We start from the raw sequence: 12,135 nt of genomic DNA, 5'->3' as shown, positions 1-12,135 counted from the left end.
TTTCTAAATCTCTTTTCTTTTGTTCATACGGTTGGTAAAAGGATAAAAATGGAATGAAATGTTTAGATTATTCACACATAAAACAGAAATGAGTCATAACTAAATGTTACATCTTCATAAATTGATAGATAAACTTCTTGTGATATACAAAACATAAATGCTTAAACTGTGTCAGTAACTCCTTTATTTTGTATTTTGGCAGATCTGCTTTTCATGCACAAGCCATCCAGCTTTTGTGAGTCTCCTCCCACAGCAGCTCACCAGTGAAGCTCCACCCACAATTCCCTGATGAATGTTGGAATATTCCCACCAGTCTACAAGTGAAGAAGACAGTTTCTGAAAGAACACTGAGAGCATGAGTGATCCAGAACCCTGCAGAATGGAACATGAAGATTCTGAAGAACAAAGAGGTTGGTGTTTAATCTTGATTCTACATTTATGATGCTGAAGAACATTTATATTATAAAGCTAAAAAAAAAAAAAAAAAAAAAAAAAAATTATGTACTGGGCACAAACTGGAGCCTGATTTATTTTTTTGCAAAGGATCAGTGAAAGGAGCAAACATTCATATTCATTAGAAGATCAATATATCCAATTAAAGTTCCAGAAACATTAATTTATATTATGTTATATTGACTTATGAAAACAATCATAAATTTCTGTAATGAATATTATTTCCCTTTACATTTTTGTCTTTGAATTTCTGTTTTGAAATTAAACTTTTATTTTCAATTTAGACATGATGGAAGAGAACGAGGAGAGTGAAGATCTGAGTGAAGCGGAGCAGAAACAGACTGAAAGCAGTTTCTTACAGAGAAGAACAGCAAAAGGGCAAAAAAAGCCCATTTGTCATCTGTGTGGAAAAAATTACAGAAACAAACTAGGTCTTAAACTCCACATGATAGTTCACACCGGACAGAAGCCTTACACGTGTGATCAATGTGGACGGAGTTTCACTCAAAAAAATGCCTTAACGGATCACATGAGAATCCACACCGGAGAGAGGCCTTTTAAATGTAGGAAGTGCAGGAAGAGTTTTGCCTACAAAAAAATTTTAAAAGTTCACTTGAAAGTTCATAGTGGAGTGAAACCATACACATGTGATCAATGTGGGAAGAGTTTCACACAGAAAGCGAACCTTACTGGACACATGAGGATCCACACTGGAGTGAAGCCTTATGTGTGTGATCAGTGTTGGAAGAGTTTTGCAAATCTAAGCAACTTAAAATCACATCTGATCACTCATTCTGTAGAAAGACCATATAACTGTGATCAGTGTGGAAAAAGCTTTTCTGGGGCAAAATCCCTGAAAAACCACATGATAGTTCATTCAAAGAAGGAACATCACAAGTGTTCTTTGTGTGAAAAGAGTTTTGCTCAGCTGCTACATTTAAAAAATCACCAGAAAAGACACAGCGGTGTGAAGAATCATATGTGCTTTGATTGTGGGAAGAGCTTTATTAGAGATGTTGAACTCAGACATCACCAGAGAATCCACACTGGAGAAAAACCTTACAAATGTTCACACTGTGACAAGACATTCAGTAGTTATGGATCTTGTAAAAGACATGAAAGGACCCACACTGGAGAGAAGCCGTATTACTGCTCTTCATGTGGGAAAAGTTTCACTCAATCATGTTCTCTTCTCCGTCATACAAGAAACATATGTCAGAAATAGGCATTTATGTATTCATTTAAGTGTACGCTAAGTATGTGTGTTAGATAAATAAGTGTATGTGCATATAAATGTAAATAGTGTTGTGTGTTCCTCATTTATTATAAAGTCTTCACCATAGTCTCAAGTATAAGATTTGTATCTTATATAAGAAGAATCTCAAGTATGAGATTAACTCAAATATTGATTATCATCCTATATATATATATATATATGTCATTTTGGTGTAAGGTATAAAATGAAAACATTGATTGTCATTATTAATTGTATCAACCTTTCACCTTTTATTGTGTTCTGATTCCATGGAGCTTTGATTTGTTATGAGATAGAAAGAAAAATGTGCTCCTCTGTCCGTTTCAAGCCTATAGACAGAGAAGCTCCTACAGTTATTGCAAATTGGTCAGAGGTTAATGAATAAAGCAGGAAAATGAAAACTTATCTTCTTGTATTGTCTATTATTTTCCCAGACTGGCAGACATCAAAAGGAAATCTTTTTTTTTCTCTTGTTCCATTGATTTTACCGTGTACCTCCATTTACACAGATACCTTGACAAAGGTGTTGTGCCTAAACGGTGGTAAAATCAAGAATCACCTGCAAGTGAGTGTGCAGTTTTATGTCTCTTATGCAACTTTTATGTCTTTTGACCGACACCTCGTACGGTGTGCGTGTGCTTAATCATTTTATTAAAGGTGCTATGTGTAAGTTTTTGACTCTGATAAACCATAAGAATACCTTAATATGTTTGCAGATATTTAAAAAACATGCTAAGTTAACATACTTGTTTACCTGAAGAACAATGTTACAATCAGTTATTTTCCTTTTAAAATGTGCGTTCTGGATCAGAATGTAGTATTAGTTTTGGTTTGTGAAACCCGCTATTATATATCTATGGGAGTAAAAATAAAAACGTAAAATATAGAAAATGCTAATAAACATCTGAAAACAAGCTGTGACGTTCATGCACCAGGAAAACACAAGGAAAGGGAGAGATCCAATTGCAGGTACGTTTCTTAAACAAAAAGGGTAATCCAAAACAACCAGTCCAAAGTGACAAACAAAACAAAAGAGGGAACCGGATGAAACTGAATGGGAACTCAGAGGACGAGATAGCAAGGGTAAGTCTCAGGAGACAAGAACATCGGTAACATAAAGGGTAAGGACTCCATACAAACAACAGGGAAAGACAGGTATTTATAGGGAGACTAATGGCAATAGATTGTCTGCACCTGTGCGATTAACTGGAGTGCAATAACTGTGAAGACAGGACCAGACTAGAGGAATTATAGTGCCTATGGTGAAGTGCCTAAGGAGAAGTGAGCTCACTAATGGACACCCAGGAAAACAGCTGCCTTCTGCCGCCTCCGATACAGCTCTGATTGCCAACCGCTGGCTCTGGCCCTTTATTCCCAGGTCTCTTAGCAGTCTGGTCATAGATGTTGCCACAAATGTCAGGTCTTAGGTGGTGTTTGCGATCTCCGGAGGAAACACAAGTTGCCGACCAATGTCAGCTAGCATTTTCCAATCGCGGGCCAAGCGCAGCTGGTCTCGCTCTGATGGTGTAGAGCTGCTCTTCTGTGGTTTTGCCCCTTCGCAGACAAAAGTCATCCGTAAGGGGTGTGATGCTGCTGGGGGTGGTAGGGAGTTGGTGGCAGCTCGCTTGTCCTCCAGGGCAGACGCAAGGTTTTTTAGGACTTGGTTGTGACGCCAAGTGTAGCGTCCTTGGGTGAGGCTTGTTTTACACGCTGTGAGAATGTGCCTGAGGTTAGCTGGCATGGAACATACGGCACATTCCGGATCTTCACCATACCATTGGTGAAGATTATCTGGTGTTGGAATGACATCATATGTTGCTCTGATGGAAAAGCTTAACCGCTTCGCTTCCATGGCCCACAGCTCCTTCCAGCTGATCTTCCTCTTTTTCACACTGTCCCATCGGGTCCACTGTCCCTGTTTGCCAAGAGAGACTGCCTTGGCCCACCTTGCAGCCTCCTCCTGATGGCGTACTTCCTGCACTACCATCATCTGCCGCTCTGGTGCAGTGGCCTTACTCCAAACAGCATGGCTAGTTAGCCCAAGGCCTCCTCTTCCTTGTTGAACATGACCCACAATGTCAGCATGTCTGAGGGCTGCTATTGCCTCCTGGACTGCCTTTCCTGGCCTCCATTTGCGCCCGGTTGCCAAGGTTGGTGCATTGTTGCTCACCACTGGATCTCGAGACTCATTCAGTGTCATCTGGAGCCTGGTTTTTGCACACTTGAATTCCTCTGTTAGACTGGTGAGGGGCAACTTGAGGACACCCTCTCCATAGAGGCCTATGGTGGTAAGGCATCGTGGAACTCCGAGCCACTTCTTTAGGTAGGCTGTGACTCCTCTTTCTATCTTCTCCCACTATTGAGATTGGAACCTCATACACTACTAGGGGCCACAACACCCGGGGTAGGAGACCAAACTGCAGACACCAGGCCTTTAACTTTCCAGGTAGCTGGGTGTTGTCGATGGACTGTAGGCTACTACTGATGTCTTTGCGCAGCTGTTGCACCTGGTCTTTATCCTTCAGGCTTGCATCATACCACCTTCCAAGGCTTTTTGCTGGCTGCTCAGACACTGTTGGGATTTGGTAATCTCCGATGAAGAATTTCAGGTCAGAGAGTACTCCCTTCACAATCGAGATGCTGCGTGACTTGGATGGTTTGATCTTCATACGGGCCCAGCGGATGTTCTCCTCAAGTTTTCTGAGCAGTCTCCTGGTGCATGGAACAGTGGTGGTCAGTGTTGTAATGTCGTCCATGTAGGCTCTGATTGGAAGGAGGCGGAAACCAGAGTCGACTCGCTGTCCACCAGCAACCCATTTTGAGCATCTGATGATAACCTCCATTGCCATTATAAATGCCAATGGAGAAATGGTACATCCTGCCATTATACAGTCAGGTCCATAAATATTGGGACATTGACACAATTCTAATCTTTTTGGCTCTATACACCACCACAATGGATTTGAAATGAAACGAACAAGATGTGCTTTAACTGCAGACATTCAGCTTTAATTTGAGGGTATTTACATCTAAATCAGGTGAACAGTGTAGGAATTACAACAGTTTGTATATGTACATCCCACTTTTTAAGGGACCAAAAGTAATGGGACAGATTAACAATCATAAATCAAACTTTCATTTTTTAATACTTGGTTGCAAATCCTTTGCAGTCAATTACAGCCTGAAGTCTGGAGATCAATTAGACATCAGCGTGCGCTGGGTTTCATCCCCGGTGATGCTCTGCCAGGCCTCTACTGCAACTGTCTTCAGTTCCTGCTTGTTCTTGGGGCATTTTCCCTTCAGTTTTGTCTTCAGCAAGTGAAATACATGCTCAATCGGATTTAGGTCAGGTGATTGACTTGGCCATTGCATAACATTCCACTTCTTTCCCTTAAAAATCTCTTTTTAAAAACAGAGCTTGACAAAAGCTCAACTGATACAACTCTTTAATTTCATGTTGGATGCTGAAAAAAACACATTCCGATGCATCTAAATTAGACAAGCGTTAAAAAAAAGAGAAAACCTTGGAACCATGGTACTTGTGCAATTAAAATATGTTGAATGAATGCAAACATTTCTTTGTTCGGTTAGAAGCCGCATCTGGATCCCTGTAATTGAACTTAGAAAGATATTTCGCTCAGATGTTATACACCTCAGGAGGGATATTACTCTAAACTTTGGTTTGGCAAAAAAAAAAAATCGTAATCTGTCATCTGGTTTAGTTGTATTTTAAAAACCCCAGCTTTTAGCGTTTTGACCCATGGCCAAAAGTGCTGACCTGGACTTTTGACCTTCTGAATGATGTCATTGTGTGTGTGTGTGTGTGTGTGTGAGGATCTGTTTGGAGTTGTGGCTTTCCTCATTTCTTAAATACATTCTTAGCAACATCCATATTTGTCAAACATGATTCTTTTGTAATATGTTTTGGCCTTATATTTTCTGGGAATTTAATTGAAATGGAATCTTTGTAGACAGAATTTACTTATGAACAGTGTTGGTTATAGTTACTTTGGAAAGTAGTTAGTTAGGTTACAACGTTACCATCAGTTAAAAGTAATCAGTTATGATACAGCGTTACCTATTCATAAAAGTAACGCGTTAGAGTACTCATGCGTTACCAAAAATTAAAATCCGTCTGCAGCGGCTCACACATGACAGACACAGCCCCCGGCCCCTTTAAATGCACCTAGAAGTCGTGACTCCCGACAATGAATAACGTCAGTCATCTGACTTAATTAACACTGCAGGATAACAATAACAGGAAAGACAGTCAGCAATAGGCTATTCCACATGGCGTTTTATTTATTTATTATCACAGAACATATTATTAATCAAAATTCGCACCTAACGTTACCCAGCCCGGGTAGCCTAGGCTACTGTATATTATGAGCACCACAAGATAACTCCTGATTTTTCTTTAACTTTAAATAATGCAGTTATCAAAGTACAAGTATGCTTACTTGTAAACACAACCTTAAACATGCTTGCAGATTTAAATCCATTTAGAAATGATGAACAACCAGCCAGCCAATGATCTAACAGAAATTAACAGCTGCCTGTCAAACAAAAATGATAACAAACCGAATTAAATCCTTCACTGCCACACAGGCAAATGACAAATCGCTTAATAGCCGAACTAATTATTATTAAAGTGTCACTCACAGTCACAAGCCTAAATTCGCTTTAACACAGTCCTCTTACATTTACTCTTCAATGTAGTGACTAAAACGTAGCGTTAAATTTGAGGTAACGTTAGAATTTTTGGCGGTCGACGGAAGCTTTTCACCAAAGCAGTGTGTGCATTTTACCGTTATGTTCTTTTCTTTTTCGTTGACAAATTGAAAATAATGTGCGTACTTCCATAAACCAAACGATGTCCTCTCTTCCATCTTGCCGGGAGTTCGAAAAAAAAAACCCCCCCACACACACACAGGGTCAGGCTCAGGGCACCGACGCATCACAGCCATTGACTTTACGATCACAGAGCTTCGGCTCCGCTGATACATCCGCAGGTGGCACAGTAGACCTAGGCCTACTGTCTGACAAAAAGTAGGCTGCAGTCGGGATTTTCCTTTCCTTAAAATAACGGATTACTTTTTTTAAAAAATAACGAAGTTACTGATTACTTACGCACGAAACTAACGCGTTAAGTTACACATTTCAGGAAAAAAGTAATTAGAGTACTCTAACCGCGTTACTTTGTAACGCGTTACCCACAACACTGCTTATGAAGAATCAAAACCTTTTTATTTTATTTGATAATTTTTTAAAATCACTCAGCCATGTTTGGACATCACTGCGTAAAGATCTACTGCTTAGCGCTCTGAAAGACATAATGCTTTTTTTTTCATATTTATTGTTACTTAAAACTGTTTAAGAGCCATGCTTATTTTTATATTGTTTTTATATATAGTCAAATATTCTATTTATTTCCATCTTCTTTACATCAGAAATAAGTTATTTTATACATCTGCTTGAATGGTGTGTGTGTGTGTACACGTTGTTCTACACTGCTGAGGACTTAAACCTGAATACACACCAACTTATAGGGATTTGTGTCACTGTGGAGACATAATTCAGGTCACCATGGGTACAGAAGCTTATAGATCATAGAGAATAAATTTTTTGAGATTGTAAAAATGCAGGAAGTTTTCTGCAAGGGGTAGGTTTAGGTGTAGGGTTGGTGTATGGCGATAAAACTAATACAGCTTGTACTGTATAAAAACCATTACCCCTATGGGGTAGCAAACTCAGACTGTGCTCAGACTGTGTTTGTGACATCTAATGAATAGCACCAAGCAACTTACAAGCAGGGGAATGGGCTGAGATAGCTCTGATATTTTTCTCTATATTGGAACCATATGGGTTATTGTATATCCCTGAAAGTAAAAATGAAAAAGTCTTGTCCAATCAGAAATCTCTCTCGCATCCTCAGGTCACGTAACGGTGCCTCTGGGGTCACAAATATCTGCTCAGCTTCAGACAGACACAGAAGACTTATGGTCACATATGTGTGTGAGGCTTCTCTAAGCATATAGAGGCTTCTCTAAGTACTTGAACAGCTGCCAGCAATTTTTTTAAGCATTTTCGACAACCTTGACAGTCTCTCTCAATCCTTTTAGTGGTGTAAATATATGGTAGCACTTTATTTTACAGTCCTGTTCCTCATGTACATACTATGTACTTATTATAGTAACTACAATAACTATGTAATAACTAGGTACTAACCCTGAACCTACCCCTAAACCTAACCCTTACCTTGTTTTACCAGAATTTTCTTAGATACACTGTAAGTACAGTATAAGTACATGTTAGTACACGTACTGTAAAATAAAGTGCAACCAAATATATTTAACATATCTAAATGCACTATATACACATTATGCTTCTGACATTTGAAATGTTATATTGTCCTAAATCCAGTATTTGGAATTGATTGGGCTGTGGTAACACATTCACAACAAACACGTGATATAAGTGAGGTTATATCATCAGCTGTATTATGTCACACACAGATAAGGCTGGCCCAGACTTCATTGCCATAAGGAGCAAACTGATGAATTGACCACTTATGTCTGGTCATGTCTTTCATCCAATGTCAATGTCAATTTTATTTAAATAGACTTTTAAACACAACCATGGTTTGGCCAATGTGCTGCACGACCAAAACATTTCAATAAGACAGTACAAAATAATTACTAAAAGAAATGTCTAGGTTATGTATGGTAACCCTCGTTCCCTGAAGGAGGAAACGGATCACATTGGTGACCAATGAATTGGGTTAATGAAATCACATCTGCATTCTCAGAAAATCAGAAATCATTTCAAGACGGCACCAGCAGCTACTGTGACTCGAGATGACTGGGACAGCTGTAGAGAGAGCTGAGGGAACTCCTCTTTCTTTTATTTTAGTTTCTTTACCATTGAGAGTGTTGATTCCTAAATTCAACCAGTTTATGACCCATTTATTTGATGGCTGAGTGATTCAAACATCACTTCTGTTGAAATTCATGCAAATTCAAATGCAAATACCCCTTGAGATTCCTTGACGGTCCACTTCAGTAGTGTCTGTTTTCACTTCATTCATTTCAGACCTGTAAACTGCCACTTAAAGCTCATTTCACTGGTGTCAAGAAGCTGAGCTCAGTTATTTGCTGCTTAGAATCTGTATGTTTATTTCTAAATGTCTATATTACTATTTTTATCCTCTTTTATTCTCTTCTTTGATTATTATAATATGGTATTTTGATATTATTAATGTTGCTCTATTCTCTACTTGTTTCCAGACATGAAAATATAAAATAAGGCTTTATTTTTTTTACATCCTTTGTTATAGTTTTTCCTCCTACATTATAATCTCTCTCTTTATTAAATCACTTTTTTTTTTTTTTTTACCTGAATAAAGAATGTCATACATGACATTATTTACTGAACAAGACACTAAAATGTAATTTACTGTCAGGCATATTTAAAACAAAACACTATACTCTTTTAGCAGCAAGGAAATGGAACTCGAAAAATCAGTTTCTACTACAAACACTTGTAACAAAGTGAGATATTTGGTGATAATCTCTTTAAACAGTTGCTAAGCCTCTTTATTTCATCTCAGTAGTTTCCTTTCACCTCATTCATTATGCTGATGTCTTCAGATCACCTGTAAACTGCCACTGAAAGCTGATTTAACTGATTAAAGCATAAGTTCAGAAACTGTTTTGTTTTATCTGATTTGGGCAGATCTGCTCCTATCACACCGCAATTTACCTTCAGTAAAGCTCCTCCTACAGGAATTCACCTATAAATGCTGGAATATTGCCCTTAGTCTAAAAGTGAATGCAGTTCATGAAAGAACAAGAGTGATCAGGAACCCAGCAGAATGGAACATGAACATGCTGAAGAACAAATAGGTTGGTGTTTATTCGTGATTATTCATTAATGATACTAGAACATTAAAGTTATAAAACGTAGGCTTTTTCACCAGCGGTAATGGTCAATGAGTGTTTTGGTTGAAAAACTATCAGAACTGTAAAACAGCACATCTGGGACACTTTCCATGAAATAGTTACCAAATGGAGCCTAACAAAGCCCACTTTAATTTTATGTATCTTTCAGATTGCTTCAAAGCAGCTACAAAATAGTAACAACTAATTCTTCTTCTTGCTGGTAGATTAGACAAACCCAAAACTCATAATTTGTTTGTTTCATCAAGTTTTAAACTCCTCATGTTTGAGCAATCCCCAAATGGGTTCTTATCATTTAGACATTGTCTTAAGTTTGGTTTTACCTAATTTATTTATACTAGCATATTGGAATATACAGTATTGTTCAAAATAATAGCAGTACAATGTGACTAACCAGAATAATCAAGGTTTTTAGTATATTTTTTATTGCTACGTGGCAAACAAGTTACCAGTAGGTTCAGTAGATTCTCAGAAAACAAATGAGACCCAGCATTCATGATATGCACGCTCTTAAGGCTGTGCAATTGGGCAATTAGTTGAAAGGGGTGTGTTCAAAAAAATAGCAGTGTCTACCTTTGACTGTACAAACTCAAAACTATTTTGTACAAACACTTTTTTTTCTGGGATTTAGCAATCCTGTGAATCACTAAACTAATATTTAGTTGTATGACCACAGTTTTTTAAAACTGCTTGACATCTGTGTGGCATGGAGTCAACCAACTTGTGGCACCTCTCAGCTGTTATTCCACTCCATGATTCTTTAACAACATTCCACAATTCATTCACATTTCTTGGTTTTGCTTCAGAAACAGCATTTTTGATATCACCCCACAAGTTCTCAATTGGATTAAGGTCTGGAGATTGGGCTGGCCACTCCATAACATTAATTTTGTTGGTTTGGAACCAAGACTTTGCCCGTTTACTAGTGTGTTTTGGGTCATTGTCTTGTTGAAACAACCATTTCAAGGGCATGTCCTCTTCAGCATAGGGCAACATGACCTCTTCAAGTATTTTAACATATGCAAACTGATCCATGATCCCTGGTATGCGATAAATAGGCCCAACACCATAGTAGGAGAAACATGCCCATATCATGATGCTTGCACCTCCATGCTTCACTGTCTTCACTGTGTACTGTGGCTTGAATTCAGAGTTTGGGGGTCGTCTCACAAACTGCCTGTGGCCCTTGGACCCAAAAAGAACAATTTTACTCTCATCAGTCCACAAAATGTTCCTCCTTTTCTCTTTAGGCCAGTTGATGTGTTCTTTGGCAAATTGTAACCTCTTCTGCACATGCCTTTTTTTTAACAGAGGGACTTTGCGGGGGATTCTTGAAAATAGATTAGCTTCACACAGACGTCTTCTAACTGTCACAGTACTTACAGGTAACTCCAGACTGTCTTTGATCATCCTGGAGGTGATCATTGGCTGAGCCTTTGCCATTCTGGTTATTCTTCTATCCATTTTGATGGTTGTCTTCCGTTTTCTTCCACGTCTCTCTGGTTTTGCTCTCCATTTTAAGGCATTGGAGATCATTTTAGCTGAACAGCCTATCATTTTTTGCACCTCTTTATAGGTTTTCCCCTCTCTAATCAACTTTTTAATCAAAGTACGCTGTTCTTCTGAACAATGTCTTGAACGACCCATTTTCCTCAGCTTTCAAATGCATGTTCAACAAGTGTTGGCTTCATCCTTAAATAGGGGCCACCTGATTCACACCTGTTTCTTCACAAAATTGATGACCTCAGTGATTGAATGCCACACTGCTATTTTTTTGAACACACCCCTTTCAACTAATTCAACTATTTGCCCAATTGCACAGCCTTAAGAGCGTGCATATCATGAATGCTGGGTCTCATTTGTTTTCTGAGAATCTACTGAACCTACTGGTAACTTGTTTGCCACGTAGCAATAAAAAAATATACGAAAAACCTTGATTATTCTGGTTAGTCACATTGTACTGCTATTATTTTGAACAATACTGTAAAGGGATAGTTGAACCAAAAATAAAAAATTGCTGTTAATTTACTCAACTTTAGGCCATCTGAGATGTAGGTTACTTTTTTCTTCAGTTGAACAGTAAATAATTTTTTTTTAGCCGAAACTGTGGTCCTTGGTGATTTAGTAGTTTAAGAAAAGAAAGTTATATTAACTGTGAATAATGTGAATGTCCATCAAAGCTGTTTTCTTGCCTGCCACCTGAGATTCTGTGATAGGCTCTAGCATGATAGCATCCCTTTGACCTTTCATAGAACAAGGAGTTTGGAAACTGAATGGAAACGGTGCTTAAATAATGGAAACAAATATTGGTAAATCCAAATAACGGCCAATCAATCGTTTGAATGCATCAAAATAATTGTTGTTTAGCAATTGACATCTTCTGCTGTTACGTTAGGGTTCTTTCCCTGCACATTTTTCACTTTTTTGTTAAAAAAATATTAAACCTGTCTTACTTTCATTTTAGACCTA

At 38.3% G+C, this 12,135-nt stretch overlaps 1 protein-coding gene across 1 annotated transcript; it reads left to right on the top strand.

Annotated features, from left to right (window-relative positions):
• The first annotated feature begins 225 nt into the window (after nt 1–225).
• Nucleotides 226–1,865, top strand: LOC113074491 (gastrula zinc finger protein XlCGF8.2DB-like). The gene is made up of 2 exons (XM_026247329.1): nt 226–410; nt 738–1,865. The coding sequence occupies exons 1-2, from the start codon at nt 356–358 to the stop codon at nt 1,676–1,678; spliced, it is 996 nt and encodes a 331-aa protein (XP_026103114.1). The 5' UTR covers nt 226–355; the 3' UTR covers nt 1,679–1,865.
• The last annotated feature ends 10,270 nt before the right edge of the window (nt 1,866–12,135 follow it).

This window comes from Carassius auratus, unplaced genomic scaffold (genome assembly GCF_003368295.1).
Source record: "Carassius auratus strain Wakin unplaced genomic scaffold, ASM336829v1 scaf_tig00014789, whole genome shotgun sequence".
In the NCBI taxonomy this organism is placed as follows: domain Eukaryota; kingdom Metazoa; phylum Chordata; class Actinopteri; order Cypriniformes; family Cyprinidae; genus Carassius; species Carassius auratus.
The sequence above is the reverse complement of the archived record's forward strand: the minus strand, read 5'-3'. Positions and strand labels throughout refer to the sequence as shown.